Source organism: Bufo gargarizans, unplaced genomic scaffold (genome assembly GCF_014858855.1).
Source record: "Bufo gargarizans isolate SCDJY-AF-19 unplaced genomic scaffold, ASM1485885v1 original_scaffold_1465_pilon, whole genome shotgun sequence".
NCBI classification, from domain to species: Eukaryota; Metazoa; Chordata; class Amphibia; order Anura; family Bufonidae; genus Bufo; species Bufo gargarizans.
Genome location: NW_025334371.1, coordinates 122,716 through 146,421, shown reverse-complemented (window position 1 = coordinate 146,421; position 23,706 = coordinate 122,716). Strand labels below are relative to the sequence as shown.

The following is a 23,706-nucleotide window of genomic DNA, read 5'->3' as shown; positions in this document are numbered from 1 at the left end:
CAGCATCTTTAAAAACTTTTAAAATTAGGAATCCAAAGTCCGGTTTGGTACCGGCTGGTACCTCTGTACTAAACCCGAATCGGATTCCTTATTAGTTTTTTTTTAAAGATGCAGAAATGAATAGCGCATTAATTTACCGAAGTCTTGCGCGACTTCGGGTGCAAACAAGTTTGTCTCTACATAGGCAATACATGTTAGTGCTGTAGGGGCGGATCTTTAATCCGAAGCTCGATTCGCTTAAGCCTAGTCATCAATAACAGATCGAAAGTAGCACTCAAACCCAGGATCCCGACCGGTTCAGCTGTCCATTAGAAGAGGTTGGGCACTCTGTGAGCACAGAGGCATCTTCCTAGGCTATGTGACGCCAGCATACATTGGTCACATGGCCTAGTTGCTGCTCAGCCCCATTGGAGTGTTAAGCTGTAATACCAAGCACAGCCTCTGTACTATGTACGGCATCATGCTTGGAGAGATCCAGGGACTCAGCTCCGCTGACCAGAGCTCTGATGAGTGTGGTGGCTCCCTGGAACTGCAGATCAGGGAGGGTGCCGGGACTCAAATCCCTACCGCTCTGATAATGAGGACCTTTCCTCAGGATGGGTCATCATTATCATTTTCCAGGCAACCAATGTAAGGAAGATAAAGGATCTGTGCCCAACATCTAGCACACCTATAGTACACCTACACCGTTCGAGGTGTCAACCTACAGCACTTCTAAGTGTTTGATCACCACATACTGCTTCCAGAAGTTTACATTCTTACCTTACATCCAGCAACATGACGTCCATACTTACTTGACAACCTGCAGAATATCATGGGTGTAATGTGCAACCTACCTCTAAGTCATGTCCATGTAGTAGATAGCAACACATTTAGGTGAGCTCTACCTCAGCTCCTATGGTAAGGGAGGGCATCTCATGATCCAGTAGAAAGCAGGATGTGCTGCTTGATGTGTCTCCAGCACGGACATCATATGGTCTGCATATTACTTGTAGGAAGCCTGGATTCATTTTGATCTGCTTTGAAGGGACCTCCGCTTTCCATGGCAGGTGAATATAATTCAGAATGTCCATGGCCGAGCACCTCTCAGAGGCATTTAGTGTCAGCAATTTCCAAAACATCCCTCTGGCTTCAGTTGAGATTTTCTTCCACTTCCATGGAGCTTCTGACAGATCCTTTTTCACCTGCCACCAAGCAAACTCCTTATACTGTTGATCACGACCTAGTGCCGCTTGCCAAGGGAAGAATCCAGTAAGAGCAATGTAGATGAGAACACCAAAAGCCCACACATCAACACTGGGTTGCAGTATCAGCTCTTCTCCTTGTCTTAAGCAGCAGAATTCAGGGGCAGTATAGGGTATACACCAGGACAGAGAAGGGACAAGAGTGCCCTGGATCCGGGTGAGTCCAAAGTCCGCCAGCTTTATCCAGTGACATTCTGCATCCATCAGAAGAATATTATCCAGCTTGACATCCCGATGGACCATTCCGCTGTTGTGCATAAAGTTCAAAGCACTGGCTATCTGAGGAACACAACGCTTCAACATGTCCTCCTGCATGCCGACCTGAGTAGAAGACAACACAAGACATCACACAGCTGAACTGCAGACACAACAATCTCATCATATAGTATTCATGACTCACACACAGTCAAGTCACATAATTCTGACCACTTCCTACTGCCGACGTCAGCAGTGCGTAGCTCATGAGGTAAGTCATGTGTGCTGAGCTGGCTCGGTGGGTATACAAGGTGTGTATTGAGAAAAAGAAGAAAGTTGACGGCTCAATACTTCAAAGGGCTCAATACTATAGCCCGAAACACGTCACAATTACCTTGTGTCTCTCCATGTGATGTATGTTGGATCTTAAATTTTGGAAGCCAAATAAAGAACAAACTATTTTATACGTCAGAAGCTGGAATTGAGCCTTTGTTTTCTGGGTATACAAGGTGTGTGGTAGCAACAAGGGATATGTATGCAGATGGCCTATCAGGGGTAAAAGGTGTGATTCATCAGAGTTGCAGAAAGGGATGATTATCGGCTCGCGCCTGTTTTGGAGGCTTTTGCGCATCGTTTGACTTTTTTGAAGTTTTAGACTAATTCAGGAGTTATCTGATTGCATTCATTACCATGAATTAGGCACAAAAACAGTGTAATTTTTACTCCACTCCAGGGCTGGCTTATTTGTATTTAACAGTTTTCAGTGATAAAGTGCTACTTTTTTTTTGCACTAAAAGTTGCACTTTCAGGGAGACTTGTGACTTTTGTCCGCACAGATGTGACTTTTTTATGCAGAAATAAATTAGACCAGTCTAAGTGAATATGAACCTGTCTAACCAAAAAAGAACCACCAGACGTCAAACTGATACCAATAAGCCTAGTCTAATTCATCAACCGTTGTGTGACTAAATAGGCAAAGGACAGACATCCAAATCAAATATGCCGTCAATTTTTATGCCTAAATACAGGGGAGCTTGATAACTGTGCTCCATTGTGGTTCTGAACTGTGGAGAAGCTGGATGATAACTCCTATCAGATCTGTAATGGTGGTCGCCTGCTTTCCAGGATTGGAAACAATGTTTATGGCTTTGGAGAACATAACAATTCCATGATATTGTCTCACCTTGTGTTTAATGATAGACTGAAGATTCCCTGCCGGTGCCATTTCCTGAACAAACACAAAATCCCTACTGGTATGAAACGCAATCTCGTGTGTCAGGATGATGTGCCGGTGACAACTGAGCGTGAGCGAGATACAGTATTCCAGGAGGAAGTTATCGGTGGGGGTCTTCTCCTTTGCCAACATTTTTATAGCCACAATCTGACCTGTAATGACATTAATATTGATTTATGTTGCATCATCATATTCCACAACACTTTTCAAAACCAACCTCTCCCAAATAAAAAGTATAAAAAATGTATAACATTATATAGGAGCAATAGCAAGATAAAAGTGTGACATGTTATAGTGCGCTAAAGCCAGAATCAAAGCCAAAAGTGGGCTACTCGCTGACAGGGCAGCGCCAATGAGACAACTTGTCTTCATCAGGATGTTTACATTCGAGGCTGGGCAGCAAACTGGACCTTTCCCCAGGTGAAGGAAAGCCTAGTGATGAGCTTACAATCTAAACGTCATAAACAGGTGATAATATATGAAAGGCAAGACCCAATATATATCTGTTGAGGACCATTCACTTCAATGAGACCGCAAAAAAATTTTGAATGACTTTGGACTTCTATTTTGTAAAATGTGTAAGCCTGAAGACCCAGCACAGAACATTCTCAAGAGATGCCAGCTTTGTGGCACATGATCATCGTTCTCATCCATCATCATCTCACCTGAGGTTTTGTGTTTCCCCTTGAAAACCTTTCCATAAGATCCTGTTCCAAGTTCATGCAAGAGTTCAAAGTGGTCGGTCACTTCCATCATCTTCAGGTCCTCAGAGGTCTCTGAAATCCGATGGAGAAGATTTGTTGCCATGTTCTTGTTTGTTTCTTTCATGTGGGTGGCCATTCTGAATGAAACACAGAATAACGTTTACTTTATGTGAAAATGACCTGTGTAAGGGATTGGTCACATTTCACATGGTCAAGTTTCTGCATGCAGACCTGGAAGGCAAAAACAGGAGTGTTCCCTGTGTCCTGGATCCCCACCATCTTTCAGTGCACGCCCGTATCCCAACTTATCATTGTACTATATGGCAGAAGCTAGCGACATAAGGGGGCTACTCCGTGCTGCCGGAGACCTCCATCTCCAAGAGCAAGCTCCTTATATTCAAGCAAAGTTGACCCCTAAAGTTGCCTGTGTTAATTGCGTAAAATCACCCTTGCGTGAGGTCTCATTCACATCTCCATTAGGAGATCCAGCAGGCTGTTTTGGCACAGAGCAACCTGCCACATCCACATGGACTGCAATGATGTCCAGTGGCAACCCGGCCGTAAATGTTGGGTTCTGGCACGCAACAGTTTTTTGTCTGGTTTACAACCGGCATTTGTGTTGGATCTCCCTAAATATATGTATGTAGCATGAGATGTCCACACATACTAGTGGTCATCTTCTCACAGAAGATGTGTAAAAGGTGGAAAACTCAAAGAATTTCTAGTCCGTGACCTCCCTATAATGGGCTCGAAGTGCTGTGTAAAAATGTAGGATAAAATATGGGTCCATAATACACATGAAGACCTACGATCAACAGGCAAAATCGACTTCATACAGTACGATGTAATCGGTGGAATCATATATATTTAGGTTTCTCAAAAGACACTTAATGACTTTATACTTTATTTTTTTCTTTTATGAAGAATATCTTTGCTCTGGACTTCCCACCAACCACAGTGAGCTGGATCTGGGTGAGGAAGGTCCCCAGCTGACGCCTGTGCTCACCATAACCACTGGGCTTCCCTGGCATCAGCCACGTAGCGGAGTTAACAGAAAGAACTACAACTACCAGCTGTAAAATGTGCTGGGGGTGTGCGGAATGTTTCACCCAGTCACCCCTCAGATTATAAAAAAATCCAATATGACAATCTAAATTACGTAAAATTTAAACTAAGCAGAAGTGTGAAGGTTCCTGCAACTTCTTATTGTAAAGAGTCAGATGTGAACTATGGCTATAGGCCCCGAGCACTGTACACTACCCTGGAGCTCCTCTACTATAGCCTGGTCCATGGTCCATGTAGTCATCACATATTCACCTTACACCTGAAGATGTTGGCTTCTCCTAGAAGATCGATGATCACTGATGGACTCCTGAACACCAACAAGTCTACAGCGTGCTGCTCCTACAAGTCCAACACTGACCGCAGATAATGTGCCATTGATTTCACTATGAGGGGGAGACGGCTTATATTTGGGATGAGGGTGGAGATTGTGGATTTGTGGTCATTGTCCAGCACTCGGTGGCCTCATTTACATACGAATGGACATTGATGAGCCTCTGGGGGGCATTTTCATGCAATGGGGCTTTTGTATACAAATGGTGATTTGATGTGAATGGGGCCTGCGGGTGCGGCTCATGCACTGAAGGCTACAGCACGCCCTGGGCCACACAAACTGGAAATACCCAGGATCCTACAAATCCGAGTAAGGCCTCTTGCACACCAACGTTTATTTTTCCGTTTCCGCTCTGTTTTTGCGGATTCCGTTTGCGGTCCGTATGCGGAACCATTCACTTCGTATGCATTCCGCCCTGGTCCACACAAACTGGAAATATCCAGGATCCTACAAATGAGAGTAAGGTCTCTTGCACACGAGATTTTTGAGTTTTTGTTCCGTTTTTGTAGATTCCGTTTGCAGTCCATATGCGGAACCATTCACTTCAATGGGTCCGCAAAAATGGAAGGTACTCGGTATGCATTCCGTTCAAAGATAGAACATGTCCTATTATTGCCCTCAAATCACATTCCATGGCTCCATTGAAGTCAATGGTTAAGCAAAAAAAAACGGAATGCATCCGTATGTCTTTTGTATCCCTTACGTTTTTGCAAAAGCTATCTCAAAAAAATTTCATGCCCATCCCAATTTTTGTATGTACTTACTGTTTAAACATTATTGTATGCTTCCAAATGGAAACACTACTGAAACAAAAAAAATTGATCTGTTTAAAACGGACCGCAAAACCATACGGTCGTGTGCAGGAGGCATAATATCTATCTGGATATTTATCAAGACCAGCATTTTCATAGTCGCCTTGATTCCGCCTGTGCAGCCAGAAGATGCGTCAAATTCATGCATAGGCGCAGACCGGTCATAGATTTGGCGCATCCTCCCGCTGGCCGCGCAACAGGCTATAATCTATGACAGCGCCCTGGATGCCGTAAATTCCCTTTTCTTTCTACTTCTGAAAAGTGTTGAGAACGGGGGGAAAAAAATCGCAAAAAATATTTTGCTGCAAATAGGGTCTGTCTTAAAACGTACTTTTTATTACTACAATCATTTCAACCGACAAGTGGCCTTAATCACATGATCTACGGATAAGACGGCTTGTTCTTCGTAACGCTTCCAGTGAGAGCAGAAAGGAGCCTTTATGTGATTACAATACAGGATGGATTTTATTTACAAAACTCTGGATTCCTTCTCAAATATGGCGCCCGCTGATCTTCAGCATAACACGGCGCCGCTGATCTTCAGCATAACACGGCGCCCGCTGATCTTCAGCATAACACGGCGCTGCTGATCTTCAGCATAACACGGCGCCCGCTGATCTTCAGCATAACACGGTGCCCGCTGATCTTCAGCATAACACGGCGCCCGCTGATCTTCAGCATAACACGGCGCCCGCTGATCTTCAGCATAACACGGCGCCCGCTGATCTTCAGCATAACACGGCGCCCGCTGATCTTCAGCATAACACGGCGCCTGCTGATCTTCAGCCTAACACGGCGCCCACTGATCTTCAGCCTAACACGGCGCCCGCTGATCTTCAGAATAACACGGCGCCGCTGATCTTCAGCATAACACAGCGCCCGCTGATCTTCAGCATAACACGGTGCCCGCTGATCTTCAGCATTACACGGCACCCGCTGATCTTCAGCATAACACGGAGCCCGCTGATCTTCAGCATAACACGGCGCCCGCTGATCTTCAGCATAACACGGTGCCCGCTGATCTTCAGCATAACACGGCGCCCGCTGATCTTCAGCATAACACGGTGCCTGCTGATCTTCAGCATAACACGGCGCCCGCTGATCTTCAGCATAACACGGTGCCTGCTGATCTTCAGCATAACACGGCGCCTGCTGATCTTCAGCATAACACGGCGCCCGCTGATCTTCAGCCTAACATGGCATCCGCTGATCTTCAGCATAACACGGCGCCCGCTGATCTTCAGCATAACACGGCGCCCGCTGATCTTCAGCCTAACATGGCGCTCGCTGATCTTCAGCCTAACACGTGCCCGCTGATCTTCAGCATAACACGTGCCCGCTGATCTTCAGCATAACACGGTGCCCGCTGATCTTCAGCATAACACGGCGCCCGCTGATCTTCAGCATAACACGGCGCCCGCTGATCTTCAGCATAACACGGCGCCCGCTGATCTTCAGCATAACACGGCTTCCGCTGATCTTCAGCATCACACCATTCCCTAAATTGGTGGTAAAATATACATTCATACTCACCTCATCCATAAGCATCCTCTGCGGCCATTTTGATTTAAGATCCAGCACAAAATCTCATGTGCGGTGACGTATGATGTCACCATGCTGGTCAGTGTGAGGTCATCACGCACTGTACAAGTATTTGTGCTGGATCTTCAAGCAAAATGGCCGCAGCTGGATCTTTGTGATCAAATGGATAAGGTGAATATTTTACAGATTAACCCCTGACAGCTCTCAATGGTCATCTCAGAGGCCACGATTAGTGATGAACGCTGCATCTGAGGGGTTCAATGGTGGAGGATGTGCAATCTCCGCTCCCCTTCATTGCGCTACTCACAAAGAAATGAGGCTTGTCATTGGAGATCTCGATCCTTGTTGTACAAATGGTGGAGCAAATCAGCAACAAAATCCACATCTACAGAATCCATGATCCACAGCCCCGTCCAGGAAGGCAGCAAGGTCAGCGTCGAGAGGCCACAGTAGGCTGCCAACATTTAGGGCTAAAACAATTGTGTAGGGAATCAATGAATCTCCCTGATAATCGTGTCCTGAAATATTTGTTCAGTATATGTGTATTTTTAACCAAAATGATGCAGTTGTAAATATATGTATTCTCACGCAGCAGACGTATCTCAGAGGGGTTTGGGCTGATACCGTTGTCTGGGGATGTTTTAGCAAGAGATGAATGGATTTCTGCAAGATCTATAAAGAAGCTGCAAAAAACCTTCTGTGTGTGAATATTTACTGAGCAGGAATTAGACATTTCCCTCCTTATTTTACAGACTATTATTTCAGTGAATCTGTGTTTAAAGGGATTTCCTGGATGTCTCTTCCCTCCTACTACAGCTATAGATCAGACAGATGGAAGCGTTCTCCGGGTATTCTGTATATTTATACTATAATATCCACATCCAGGTAATATCTTCTCTTTACATATAATAACATTACTGGGTCTACAGGACATGGAGGGGAATATTAGGTTGGGCGACAACTTGGGGTGAATGCTGCCCCCATGGCCGTCCCCTGAGAAATATCAGCTTTTATACTGAAAGTGAAATGGTTATAAGACCATCTTAATGCAATGCAGAATAAAACCACTGAAGGTCATTCACTTCCGGAGTGTCACAACCGATTCAGTATTTATTGTAAACCTATAAGATATTACAGACAAATGTTACCCCCCCCAATAACATAAATCAGATGGGACATGTGGTCACTAGGATCATTAGGGGAGGCCACCTGCATCAGACAGTGTGTGGACATCCCGGCCTACCATGCAGTCGTAATACAAGGTGGGGACATTTTTTTCACACTTGTTTATGTCCATTCTGTATCTTATAAGTAAAACTGCTGCAAAATGGCACCGATAGAAACAAGCATCTGAAGAATGATCTGATTTACAGATAAACTGCTTGACAGGGTGTTTTTTAGCTGCACTTTGACCAAACAGTGGTTTCTAGGTGTGACCTTACACTAATTGTAATGAACCTGCCATGTTAATGTGGAGACATCAGCATAGTAATGGGGCAGCTTATCATCACACTGCAATCATTCAGAGGCAATGAACCATAACACCCCTTGTCCCATGACACCCCCTGTCCCATAACCCCTCCTGTCCCATAACCCCCCCTGTCCCATAACACCCCCTGTCCCATAACACCCCCTGTCCCATAACACCCCCTGTCCCATAACACCCCCTGTCCCATAACCCCCCCGTCCCATAACCCCCCTGTCCCATAACCCCCCCTGTCCCATAACACCCCCTGTCCCATAACCCCCCCTGTCCCATAACCCCCCCTGTCCCATAACCCCCCCTGTCCCATAACCCCCCCTGTCCCATAACACCCCCTGTCCCATAACCCCCCCTGTCCCATAACACCGGCCTGTTTGCATCTTTATAGCCTGAAACCCAATGTAATTCTCTCTCTATTGTCCACACCCATTGTCTATTCATATGTGTGCACTGGTGTTAGAGACCGGGGAAGGAGAGTGTCTGCCCCTCACCTGAAGACACAACCAAGACGTTTCTATAACTGGTAATTGTATCATCGACAGCTCAGGATTTGGTCGCATAAAGGTAAATGGGAAATCAACAAATCCCATCTACAGAGAGAGACAATAGGAAAGTCCACTTCTTCATTACCACACCCTGTCCACCCAACTTTAAATCTGTTCCGGGTAGTAAAAAAAAAAATATATATATAACATTAGACATCTTTAGGTAGACATTCATCTAGACATTCATTTTTGCATTTCCAATCAAACTACATCCACTTATGTATCACACAAAGTCTACCCAGAAATAAAAGTTGAATGATCTGATTATAATTTCTCAAGTTTTAATTTCTTTCCTTGAGATCCCCCAATATGATCATCAATGGATCTAACTCACTGTCTTCATCCAATATAACCTTAATACACTCTTAGGCCTCTTGCACACGGCCGTGTGTCCCCCGTGGCCATATTGCAGCGTGTGCGCAATACACGGGACACCGGCCGTCATTCCGTATCACGGATGCGGACCCATTCACTTCAATGGGTCTGCAAATCTGGAGATGCGGTGCTGCACAGAGCGTAAAGGAACGGTAGCACTACGGAGTGCTTTCGGGGGATTCCGTTCCGCAAACAGATAGAACTTGTCCTATCTTTTTGTGGAACGGATGGATCGTGGAATGGGGTTGCGATCCGCATGCGGCTGGCCTACGGTCGGTGCCTAAGCATTGCAGACCCCATTTTGCGGTTCTCAGCACAGCCGCGGGCAGCACACGTTCGTGTGCAAGAAGTCTTCTGAAGGAGCAGCAGGCAAAGTCAATGAACTTTGTCAACATCGTTGTCACCAATTTGTGTCTCCACGAAGCTTCATCTTTAATAGAAATTTCTGGGAATAATAAAGTCCACAATGAATCTAACTAAGAAGGTACAGGAACCATTCGTGGACATTGTTGGGATGTTTTCATGAATCTTACCTAGAGTCTTCTCCTTAGGTCTACGATTGGTAAAATAGACAGTTTATACTGTTTCAAAGTTATATAAAATGTCAGAAATAGCCCCTTCCCTTTGTTTTCTCTAGGACAGGGATCATCAACCTTCGTCACTCCAGCTGCTATGAAACTACAACTCCCAGCATGCACACTTGGCTGTTCCTTTAACTCCCATTGATGTGAAAGAAGGATTCTGGGAGTTGTAGTTTGAAAACAGCCGGAGGTTGCCGATCCCTGCTCTAGGAGCTGAAATCACAAGGCTTAGAGCTTTCAATCTGTAAAAATTCCAAACCCCTAACTTCCTCATGCATGGAAAACTTGTAGGTATTGATTAGAGACTCCAAACTCCCCCGTAAGTAGGTGAAATGACTTAAAAAGCCATTCAAAATAAGTTATCCAACATATTGCCTTCTTAACTAAAAAAGTAATTTTCATCAATTCTTCTAAATTCTTAAAATCTGGGCTCACAGAAAAATGAAGGAATGAATTCATGTTGTAATCTTCATCAGTGTTAACAGCCGCCGACTCAAAAACAGTAAAAACATTCTCTTCCTTCCGATCCCGTTCGGATACATGAATGATGTACGTGATACCAATCCGATGCTGAAGCATAAAAATATAACCTAAGGTCAGGAAACCAAGACCAAATGCATTCATCCGAGGGGTTAAAAACTTCTGCATAACACGTATACATAATACCATTAATTGATGGGCCGAGGCCGCTCTCAGACGAGCGATACGGATTGCGTCAGGATGATGGCTGAATCAGTTTTGTCTGCTATTGCGTTCATTGTGTGCGGTTTTTTTCTGTCCGGATTGTATCCGGATTGCAGGTATTTTCGTGTGCCTAAAAACTCCCAGCAACCGTCAGTTTTCCATTGTCCACACAAGACCCGTTCACTTCTATGGAGCCAGAACTGCGTAAAAAAACGCACAAGCTGCTATTTTTACAGAACGCAGAGATGATGCGCAAAAAACGCAATGTATATAAACCCACTGGAATGAATGGGTCAGGATTCCGTCTGGATGCTAATCGTTCACTACACGCATCACATCCGGATGGAAAACTCTTAGAGGAAACATGGTGGATCTTCAGAAGTAGCACCAGGGTTACCAGTTCCATTCTCGGAGCTCGGTCCAGAACCACTTTTCCCCGTGACCTCTCTCTAGCCCTTGTCTTCTCTCTCAAAGAAGATGCATTTAAGTTATTAAAATCCGGGCCATATCAAGAAGTCCGTATACCAGAGTATAAATCTACCACCCCAATACCAAGCTATAGGGCTTATCTCCATACACGCGGACCGCATGTACCGCCTCGTCATCGTCATTCACCAATAAGAGCGTCGTCATCATAAAAACAAAACCTTTCCGTGACAACCAAAATAATTAAAACCGTTAGGCCCCTTGCAGACGAGCGTTCCTCCCGCAGCGAGTCCGCATCGCAGCTCCCGGACTGAACTCCCATCGCTGCCGGGGGTCACGTAGCATTATATTTATTTATGATGCTATGTAACCCTTACAGTTCTGGAATGTACTGGATAGCACTGGCATAATGCTGTCAAAACATTCCAGAACTGTAAGGCCCCTTTCACACGAGCGAGTTTTCCGCGCGGGTGCAATGCGTGACATCATCACATAATACCCGCACTGAATCCTGACCCATTCATTTCAGTGGGTCTGTGTACATGAGCTTTTTTTTTTTCACGCATCAGTTCTGCGTTGCGTGAAAATCGCAGCATGTTCTATATTGTGCCCTTTTCACGCAGCCCTGGCCCAATAGAAGTAAATAGGCCTTCAGTGGAAAACCCATTGCATCTGGAAGTAAGAGCGGGTGCGATGCGTTTTTCATTGATGGTTGCTAAGAGATGTTGCTTGTAAACCTTCAGTTTTTTATCACGCGTTTGAAAAACGCATCAAAACGCATTGCACCCGCACGGAAAAAAACTGAACAACTGAACGCAATCGCAGACAAAGCTGACTGAACTTGCTTGCAAAATGGTGCGAGTTTCACTGAACGCATTCGAATCCGTCATGCTCGTGAGAAAGAGGCCTAAGGGATACATAGCATCATAAATCAATATAATGCTATGTGAATCCCGTCCGTGCTGGGAGGTCAGGCCGGGAGCTGCGGGAGGACTCGCTGCGGGAGGAACGCTTGTCTGCAAGGGGCATAGGCCTCTTTCACACGAGCGTGACGGATTCGGTCCGGATGCGATCAGTCAAACTCGCAACATTTTGCAAGCAAGTTCATTTCTTGCGCGTGATAAAAAACGGAATGTTTACAAACAACATCTCTTAGCAACCATCAGTGAAAAACGCATCGCACTCGCACTTGCTTGCGGATACAATGCGTTTTTTTACTCAGCCCCGTTCACTTCTATAGGGCCAGGGCCGCGTGAAAAAACGCAGAATATAGAACATGCTGCTATTTTCACACAACGCACAAGTGATGCGTGAAAAACACCGCTCATGTGCACAGCCCCATTGAAATGAGTGGGTCAGGATTCAGTGCGGGTGCAATGCGTTCACCTCACGCATCACATCTGTGCGGAAAACTCGCTCGTGTGAAAGGGGCCTTAATGAAAGGTTCGGCTCAGGTCAGAAAGACAAGCGGCTCCATCACAAAACAATAGACAAAGGGGCAAAGCTGTGGAGTTCCTTGGCTTCGTGTAAGCACGGCATGCTCAACCTGCGGCCCTCCAGCTGTTGTAAAACTACAACTCCCAGCATTCCCGGACAGCCTACAGCAGGGCATTGTGGGAGTTGTAGTTTTACAGCAGCTGGAGGGCCGCAGGTTGAGCATGCCTGTCGGAGTATTTCCCGTTACCCCAGCTCTCGGATTTCTATACAGTCATTTTAACTAACCAATAAATTTAACTCCAAACCCAATTTCTTTAAAGGCTGATCTGAGCTCTTCAATAGAAGGAGGAGCCTCCAGTTCCTCTCGTTATTCCCTTGTAAGGACTCATGCCCACGACCAGATATATTTTGTGGTCCGCAAAAAACTAATCCACAAAAAAATACGGATGACATCCGTGTGCATTTCGTATTTTGCGGAACGGAACAACTGGTACCTAATAGAACAGTCCTATCCTTCTCCGTAATGCGGACAATAATAGCACATGTTCTATTTTTTTTTGCGGAGCGAAAATACAGACATGCGGAAATGGAACAGACATACGGAAATGAAATAGAACATGTTCGTAGTACGGACAAGGATGTGGAATGCACACGGCCAGTATGCATGTTTTGAGGATCTTCAATCTGCGGAACGCAAAAACAGACATCTGTACACTGAGATAAATCAGTTCAAGAACAGCGCGGCATCATCTGATGCACTGATTGTTCAACTTAGAGAGGACCTGGTTGCAAAAACGCAAACCATTTCTGATTTGCAACAGGTAATCTTGAATCTGTCATGACGTGGTGCTAACGGCATGGTGCCCATGAAACAGGTTTGCGTTTCGGGAACGGCACAGGGGGAGACAGCGGCAATGCCACCAACGTCTCCCAAGGATCAAACATCCGGTGCTATAGACACTGGGGAACAGGTGGAATGGACGCTACAGTTTTCCCCAACACCCAGGGAGAACAGATATAGCAGCCCTATCCAGGATCAGGACAACACTTGGGAAGGGGGAAGTGGTTGGCAATATACCATTCCCAATCCACCAACTAGTCTGGAAAGACAGGAGGAATTTCATCCTATCCACACCAGTATGGAAAGGATACATTTCCTGTTACGGATCTGCAAGGAGATCCCAAAAATACGATCCCAATGTAGATCCCTTCACTTCATGTGATATCTTCGAGGGTCATTGCAACAAATATTCTGTGGCCCCTGAATATCGTATGGAGTTATTTAAGTTATGGTCACCGGCACACCTGAATCAAAGGTATGAGGTAACGGGGAGGACGCAACCCAAGAATGGACAGTTTTATGATAAGGAGGAACATCTCTCCATACTCATGAGACTGGCAACAGGCCATTGGGATGTTACTCTGGATATCCTCACTAAATTCAAACCCACTATACACGATGAGCCTTTGTCTCTGTGTAGTCGGTTTGAAGCTATTTACAGAAAGGTTACGAAGGATCAAGGTATCGGAATTCCACAGGGTATGATCAGTATGTTTGTGGAAAAGTTCCCATACCTTGATACTGCAATCCGTGCAGTTAGAGAACCATCTCTCATGGATGTGGCCATGATTATTGAGCAGTGTAGACAGGAAATACTGCACAATAAAAAAAATCAGTCAAAGTGAGGGATCGTGTGCCTGTACATGTTAGATCTCAAGATGAACGTGTACAGCACACTAATTCTAATTCGACTGTTCGCCCCACGGCCCCAACATTGGAAAAGACAGGGAGCATTCGATGCTTTCTGTGTTTACAATACGGGCACATAAAGAGGAATTGTACACAATGGCCACAAAATAATCGGACAAATCATGAAAAAACTGCCAATAATAATAGTTTCAAGATGAAACCTAATTATGCCAAAACAGTGGGGGAACAGGTTGAGAAAAATCTGGGGCATTCACAAGGGCAGACACCAAAACGTGAGCAAGGGGTGTGGAATCTAAGAAATCCACACCAAGTGTTCAGGGTGAGAACTCACAGGTGGCAGTATGTACCGCACAGGTACCTGCTGGGAGTCTGGCAGAAATTGATTGAAGATCAGGGATCCCTAAAGATCTGGCACCAGTATGTCCCATCATACTATATTCTTCAGGGAGACCCCACATAAAGGCCGGAATAAAAGATCAAGATACTAAAATTATGCTTGACACTGGTGCAGAAATGTCCATTACCAACGTCAAACATGATTTACACCCCAACTGCCCTCAGTGTGTGGTGATCGCTTTCCGCCAGAAACCACCCAGCCAATTATGGACACTGTCCAGAAATTCAAAATGCAACAATGCCTTCTGGCCAGTGAAGAAGGAGGACACCAATGCATGGAGGCTCACCATAGACCTCTGGGTCCTTAATAAGTACACCCCAATGTCCGCTCTGGTGGTGGCACAGACTCACGGCATTATGGCCAGAATAAGAGGCAAAAGTTGCGTATTCTCGACCACAGATGTTGCCAATGGGTTATTTTCCATTGAACTTCCGGAGAACTGCAGGTACAAATTTGCCATTACAGTGGGGAACAAACAGTGCATGTTTTTTCGTACTCCCTCAGGGGTTCCACAGCAGTCCCACATATTTTCACCAGGCATTGGCAGCCGTACTGAGCATGTTTTCACAGCCGGAATGTCTTCTGCAATATGTGGACGACTTACTCTTACAAAAAACCATGGAAGAACACTTGGTTCTGTTGAGAGAGCTGTTGGTACTACTGGTATATGTATATATGTCTCCATTATAATATACATACAGCATATACATATATAATGGCCAGTAGGGATATATGTTATGCATATCCCCTGTATATATATTTCTTTGGGCCCAGTATTTGCCCACGTTTCCTGTAGTGTATCTGGGCCCAGTATATGTATGGAGCTATATATATTGATATTGCTTAAATCTATGTGTGTGTGTATATATATATATATATATATATACACACACACACAGTGTATATATATATATATCTATATCTCTTAAATGCGGTCCATGTATACCCCCAAGCACAGGTGCCCCCCCCACAGCTGAGGAATCCTCCTGCAGGAGCATACCAGCGCGCCTGCAGGAGGGAGATGTCTAGTTGCGGTCACTTCAAAAGACAGAGGGTCAATAGAGATTCCCAGCCCTTTGATAACATCTCCGGCAGCGCCTGGAAGCGCGCAATAGGAAGGGAGGGCTGGTGTGGAGACGTCATATCACCACGACAGCCCACGTGGACTTGCCTGCAGCGCGGGCTGTTCGGAAATGAGTGCCACCGGATTTAAATAGTCCGCCGGCGCTGTGCTCATCAGTTGAGCCAAGCAGCCCCAAGCGAGAACCATCCTCAGGAAGACGAGCATCTACAAGCGGGAATTAAGCCCTGGAAAACGAGCATCTACAAGCGAGAATCATCCCCTACAATGAACATTAACCCTGGATGGCTGAGTAACCCTACCCTATACCACCAACGAATTAACCCCTGCTGTACCCTGAATCATCCCTGTATTCATTTTCCATTAATCCCTATTCCCCCGAATACCCTGTATACCCCTGAATTACAATATTAACCTCTACATTAACACTTCCACCAATCCCTAAATTCCCCTGCATTCATTAACCCCTGCATCATATTAACTCTTTCAGTGCCACTCCCTGTTAACCCCTGATTGTATCTAGCCCCTTGATACCCCATAGGGACAGTCTAGCGTCAGGAGGGAAGGTGCTGCTATTGACGTGCTACTTTGATAGATTTTGGGGTGGAATTGTAGTTATACAGTGTGTTGTGTCAGTGGAGTTAGGTTTTGTAGTGCTGTTTATGTATTGCGGGGTGTGTCTATGTGTATATATATATTTATACAACCGTTGATATATATATAGATGTAGTAAATACTTTATTATTGTTCAAATACAGATTATAGTTCTTTTGGTCGCCGCCGTAATAATCCATTGCACGTAGTTCACAGAACGGTATAGCAGCCAGGTAGTTAGTATTTATAGTACAAATAGGCGGAGCCAGCAATAGACGACTCACGGCCATTTATGAATATGAATTATTGATATTATCCCAAAATATGAATAATTAACATTCCCTTTAACAGGGTACATAACTTATGTTTGCCGCATAACCAGCATGTCAAACAAGAATATTCGGGTATGGGAATACATTGACCTTCTGATGATGATGGCACTGAGTGTTCAGGGGTAAAGCATGAGGCTCTTGGTCCCCAGTGTAGAGACTAATAATCCTGGAACAGATTTCTGAGGCCACGAGGAGCTGCTTCTCCAGGCTCCTCAATAGAGAGGCCTATTGGACCTTCTGGCTACAGACACTAATGCTGGAGGGGCTCAATGAGACCATCGAACAACGGAGGCAGTAAACTATTATATATCTGAATATCTGGGACATTGACTTATTTTTTAAGACATGTGTTCGCCTCATCATATATATTTTCTTATTTTTATTGTGTTATATGTTTATTTTTAACATTTATCCTATTTATGTTTATTTATGCTATTATTGAGTGTAAAAATAGTTTTATGGATTTTTTATTGTCTGGTTCCTGTTTTTATATGTAGCCTGAACCTGTATACATTGTTCTCCTTGCTCTGCTTTCATTGTGTCTTTTGACACGTGTTATATTAATAGAGTAACTCTGTAATCCACCAGTATTAGTGAGCAGTGAGCTTCAGCAGCCCTTACAACATGTCATGTAGATTAGGGCGTCGGTGGACTGACACTTACCTGGGGTGGGGGGAGGGGGTGCACTTAGTTTGGCTTCCAGCAGCGATTGAATGAAGTGATGTTTCATTTGAATGTCTGATAATGAAGGGTTTGTCCAGGATGGGCTACGCCTAGAATGAAGTCTATAGACTTTATGCCTCCTTTTACTTCAGTCTGTAGTAACGCCATTGAAATGCAAATCCACTCAGTGCCTGATGATGTCATGTACACAAAACTTGCATATTGACTCCCAGCCAATCAGGGAGCTCAATGACCCTTTGTTTTAACTTACCCCCCATCATATAAACTGGAGCCTACCTTCTGTGGTCAGTGACTTCCTTGGCTTCCATAAACGACTTCTACCTCTACAAGACTTCAGTATTTTTGAAGAATTTTCAACTGATCCCAACTCAACATTGTTTTCTCCAAAGTAATTATTACAATATTATTTACAATGAAGCAATTTATTTTATTTGTTGTTTACATTATATTAAGATATATTCACACACACTATAGATATTGTCAAAAGTATCATGATGTTCATAAAAAAATTATATTGTCTCTCAGGACACAATGACCTCCAGTACACAAGAAGTGAAGCTTATCCTGGAAGGACTTGTCTCCATTGCTTCCAAGAGCCTACAGAAGATAGATCTCCAGGAGATCTTCCATGTCATACAGGAGCTTGGAAAGGGTGGCTATGGTTCTGTGCTGATGGTAAAAGACAAGAAAACCGGTCAGTGTGAATAATTATCCATCACTATAGCTATGGAATAGTTTTAAAGGGGTTGTCCAGAATGTTAAACTTATATTAATGTGCCACAGGCTGCAGCAGTGACCAACCTTAGCCCATTTTGGCCGGCTGAACAGCTACTTTATGATCATGACATAATTATAACTAAATCATGGAGTTTAGGACATTTTAGAGAAAGTGAATTAATTTACCGGGATGAATGCATGAAGGAAATATGGTGCAACTGGGGCCAAAAGTATGTAAATTGTGCAGGTGACAAGATCAATTTGCTTCATTATATAACAGAGTCTTAGGAGGGGAACGGATGGGTAAGAGACTGGAGTCTACTAAGGATTTTACCAAATACTGTACCATTAATTCCATTTATATTTATATAAGATGAATGTACAATTAACAATGTTCTTATCATAAACAGATCAAAAAATGGCCTTAAAGGTCATGGACAAGAAGAAAACATCTAAATTATGCTTCCTCAAGGAGTTCAGCATGTCTTTCTTCCTCTCATCCCATCCCAACATTATTGAAACATATGGCATTGCCTTCAAGACTGGAGACTCCTTTGCCTTTTCCCAGGAGCTGTCGGTGGCTGGTGATCTCTTCTCTCTTATTCCACCCAATGTAAGTAGATGTCCCTGACATACCTTGAGGAGTACATTCCCTACATTCATTCTTTGTTGTAATAAAACTTCTGTTGTCTTGACTTTATTTGCTTCCTCATTTCAGAATGGACTTCCAGAAGACATCGTAAAGAGATGTGCGGTGCAGATCTCCAGTGCACTGGACTTCATAGACAGGAAAGGCCTGGTGCATCTAGATATCAAACCTGAAAACGTCCTGGTGTTTGATAAGGACTGCCACTGTGTTAAACTAACTGACTTTGGTCTTTCACGGTTAAAAGGAACAGTAACTACAGTCAGGTCTGGCAGTATCTCATATATGGCCCCGGAGATGAGCCAACTCATCAACCAGGACACTTTGCTTGTAGACTCCACACTGGACGTGTGGTCCTTTGGTATTGTTCTTTACTGCTTGCTCACGGGTGACTTTCCATGGCAGTCAGCAGTTTCCACAGACAAAGACTATAATTGTTTTGTTGAATGGCAAAATAATTTTGAGAGTCTTGAGCTGCCAGCACCATGGAGAAGACTTTCACTTGGAGTAGTGAAGATGTTCCATGGTCTTTTAGCCATAGACTGTAAAAAGAGGGACAAATCAACTGGAGTCTTGATGTTCTTGGGTGAATACTGGAAAGAACAAATTTCAGAGTCAACAGAAGGAACCTTGGGCCATGCAGATACTTCCAAAGTGAATTTGTCTGAGGAATCTGCCAGGATTGCAACAGACGCCTCCGTCAGCAGTGTGTCCACCACTTCTCTTCTAAGTGCCATGTCCTGTTATTTGACCTCTGACAGCTTTGAGTCTGAGAGAGAAGAACCTCCAAAGGATTTGAAGGATAATGTCCTCAATCCACCAATACATATAGATGATGAGAAATCAGTCCATGTTGGGGCAGAGGTGGAAATTGGATAAATGAAAATAGCCTAGCCCCAGGTATTTGTATGCAGGTTTAGGTCCGTGAACTGAAGACTGGAAGGTCGGCTGTGATTCTGCTATAGTGTGTTTGGTATTATGGCCAGCAGTAGCCTTTTAACCTTTCATCGGGTGACAATTTTCCAAATCTCCTTTGGAAGCTGAGGAAGAGCACCACCTTCTCCATATGGGTGTATGTGCGCAAATCTACAGACTCATGCATAGTTAGCTTCCTCCATTTTGTCCCCCTAGGTTATTAAGATGAGGGTTGAGCTTGAGCATGGATTCTGTTAGTGATGTTTTGTAGCATCGGGGGTTGGTATAATAATTTCCTTAGTGATGTTATTAATGAGCTACTTTTGTAATAAAAATTGACGTGATCTAGAGTATGTGTCTGCTGAATATGTCTAAATCTAAATATTAAAAACTAAAAGCAGATCCACACAGAACAATCCGACCAAGGGGACACCTGGTGGACAAATACAAAGCAGGATCACAGCTCACAGGGCCTAAAACTCCTACATCAAATGCAGCATGCTATTGCAATTAGATAGGTGGAAGCACATAGTGCACCATGGACGGCTACGAGTACAAACCTCTAAGTACAAGGAAAGTCACCGATCCCAAATATATGCTGGATGCTGCCTCCACAAGGACTCACCACACCTGAGCGTTCTGGAGAGTTGGAGCGTCAGGGTGTGAGACTAGTATTTAAACATAATACTAACCAATCACATAATTAAGTGTGGTATGGCAGTTCACCTTAAAGGGGTAGTTCACATTTTCTTACAGAGACTGGAGACTCGCACATAGAACTTCCATTATTCTGATGTCCGCCGCCAATGTCCAGTGTCTGTCTGTCTGTTGCTGTGGCCAAACAAATTACTCCAAAGCTTTTTAACCCCTTTAGGACCTGGTTCATTTTCAACTTAAGGACCAGGCCATTTTTTGCAAATCTGACCAGTGTCACTTTATGTGGTGATAACTTTAACGCTTTGACTTATCCAGGCCATTCTGAGATTGTTTTTTCATCACATATTGTACTTCATGACACTGATAAAATGGATTAAAAAAATTTCATTTTTATTCATAAAAAAATACAAAATTTACCAAAAATGTGCACATTTTCAAGTTTCAATTTCTCTACTTCTATAATACATAGTAATACTTGACATTCCCCATTGGTCTACTTCATGTTTGGATCATTTTGGGAATTACATTTTATTTTTTGGGGACGTTACAAGGCTTAGAAGCTTAGAAGCAAATCTTGAAATTTTTTAAAAATTTTCAAAAACCAACTTTTTAAGGACCAGTTCAGGTCTGAAGTCACTTTGTGAGGCTTACATAATAGAAACCACCCAAAAATGACCCCATTCTAGAAACTAAACCCCTTAGGTGTTCCACAAGAGTTAATGGCAAATGGAGATAAAATTCCAGAATTTAGATTTTTTAATCCATTTTAATCAAGGGTTAACAGCCAAACAAAACTTAATATTTATTGCCCTGATTCTGTATTTGCAGAAACACCCCATATGTGGCCGTAAACTACTGTACGGGCACACGGCAGGGCGTAGAGGGAAAAGAGCGCAGTGTGGTTTTTGGAAGGCAGATTTTGCTGGACTGGTTTATTTACACCATGTCCCATTTGAAGCCCCCCTGATGCACCCCTAGAGTAGAAACTTCATTCAAGTGACCCCATTTTAGAAACTACGGGATAAGGTGGCAGTCTTGTTGGGACTATTTTTAAAGCACATATGATTTTTGGTTTATCTATATTACATTTTTGTGAGGCAGGGTTACCAAAAATAGAAATTCTGAAATGTCATCTCCATTTGCCATAAACTGTTGAAGAACACCTAAAGGGTTAATAAAGTTTGTAAAATCAGTTTTGAATACCTTGAGGGGTGTAGTTTCCTAGATGGGGTTACTTTCATGGAGTTTCTACTCTAGGGGTGCATCAGGGGGGCTTTAAATGGGCCATGGTGCCCAAAAAAAAGGCCATTAAAATCTGCCTTCCAGAAATCATACGGCTTTCTTTTTCTTCTGCGCCCTGCCATTTGGTCATACAGCAGTTTACGACGACATATGGGGTGTTTCTGTGAACTGCAGAATCAGGGTAATAAATAAAGTTTTTTGGGCTGTTAACCCATGCTTTGTTACTGGAAAAAAAACTGATTAAAATGGAAAATTTGCCCCAAAATAGCTATTTTGGCACAGTTTTTCGAGGGGTTAGATTATGGGGTATTTTTATAGAGCAGATTCCTTCGGACGCGGAAATACCTAATATGTCTACTTTTTTTTATTTATTTAGGTTTTACACTATATTATCCTTTTATAAACCCCAAAAAATATTTTAGTATCTCCATAGTCTAAGAGTCAGTTTTTTTTTGTTTTTAGCCGATTATCTTAGGTAGGGGCTAATTTTTTGCAGGATGAGAGGACGGTTTTATTGGCACTATTTTGGGGGGCATATGATTTTTTGCACCGTCAATGCAGAGGCCCGGATGATCGGGGCACATGTCACACTTAGTGGTAATGTCCTTTAGTATCCCTCCTGTGACACACACTGCACTTTTTTGGGGACCGTCCCTTCTTTCCAGTATGGTGGACCACACCTGGAAAGTGTTGTCAAGGGAAGATCTGGGCTCCTCCAGTTCCCGAAGTACTCCGGCCTGCTCTTTCCCGGTCAGAAAAGATCAGGTCCTTGAGGACTGCCTCATAGAACTGCAGGAATTTTGCTATGTTGCCAGTGCTCCGGGTTAGCACAAAAGAGTTGTACATGGCAACCTGCACCAAGTAGACCGCAACTTTTTTGTACCATGCCCAGGCTTTGTGCATGGCATTATATGGCTTGAGGACTTGAGCAGAGAGATAAACTCCTCCCACATACCGATTGTAGTCGAGGATACAATCAGGCTTGAGGACCGTTGCCGCGGTACCTCGCACAGGGACAGGGGTGATGCCGTTACCGTGAATTGTGGACAGTACAAGAACATCCCTCTTGTCCTTATATCTGACCAGCAACAGGTTTCCGTGGTAAGGGCACGGGTCTCACCCCTGGGGATAGGTACCTGGAGGGGGTGGGTAGGGAGGCTGCGTTGATTTTTCCGCATGGTCACACAAGCAGACGTGGATCTGGCGGCGAGGGACTGGAACAAGGGGATACTAGTATAAAAGTTATCCACGTACAGGTGGGTGCATAAGGTCCTACACAAGTTTCCCGCTAACACCCAGAGTGTGGGGACATTCTGGGGGTTCAATATGGGAATCTCGCCCCTCGTACACACGAAACTTGTAAGTGTACCCTGAGGTACTCTCACAGCGTTTGTACAGCTTCACGCCATACCTCGCCCGCTTTGAGGGAACATACTGGCGGAAAATGAGTCTCCCCTTGAAAGCAATGAGAGACTCATCAACCGCGACTTCCCTTCCAGGTACATAGGCCTCCAAAAATTTGGCCCTAAAGTGATCGATGACCGGCCTGATTTTGTACAGTCGGTCATAGGCAGGATCACCTCGGGGGATGGCATGCTGCATTATCTGCATAATGCAGGTATTTCCGGATGGCCTCAAACGGGTACGTGTCATGACCGTACTATAAAGTGGGGTCTGGTAGAGGATGTCCACACTCCAGTAATGCCTGACACTGTTTTTTTTTACTAGGCCCATGTGCAACACGAGGCCCCAAAACTTCCTCATCTTGGCTGCACTGACCGGAGTCCAGCCACCGGCCCTAGCCAAAAAAGAGTCCGGGTGTTGAGCAATGAACTGTTGGGCATACAGGCTCGTTTGCTCCACCATCAGGTTCACAAAGTGGTCACTGAAATAAAGACTAAAATAGTCATATTCAGTGAAGCTCACTGTGGGAATCTGTATTCCTGCTTGGCCAACAAAATCAAGAATCACAGGCTTAAAATGCTTTGGGGTACACCAGACAAATTCACTGGTAGGGGGCTCAGGTGGACTTAACTGGTGGGCCGGAAAACTAGTACGAGGCCCAGAGCTTC

The 23,706-nt window shown here is 44.3% G+C and overlaps 2 protein-coding genes across 2 annotated transcripts; one reads left to right on the top strand and one right to left on the bottom strand.

Moving 5' to 3' along the window:
* Positions 1-872: 872 nt before the first annotated feature.
* Positions 873-6,347, bottom strand: LOC122923316 (serine/threonine-protein kinase SBK1-like). Its single transcript, XM_044274099.1, has 4 exons — positions 6,163-6,347; positions 3,339-3,514; positions 2,623-2,825; positions 873-1,565 (listed from the first exon to the last, which is right to left on the bottom strand). Exons 1-4 carry the CDS (start codon positions 6,345-6,347, stop codon positions 873-875), a joined length of 1,257 nt encoding a protein of 418 aa, XP_044130034.1.
* An 8,514-nt stretch (positions 6,348-14,861) lies between these two features.
* Positions 14,862-19,699, top strand: LOC122923315 (serine/threonine-protein kinase SBK1-like). The gene is made up of 4 exons (XM_044274098.1): positions 14,862-15,149; positions 17,983-18,151; positions 18,585-18,787; positions 18,893-19,699. The coding sequence occupies exons 1-4, from the start codon at positions 14,862-14,864 to the stop codon at positions 19,697-19,699; spliced, it is 1,467 nt and encodes a 488-aa protein (XP_044130033.1).
* The last annotated feature ends 4,007 nt before the right edge of the window (positions 19,700-23,706 follow it).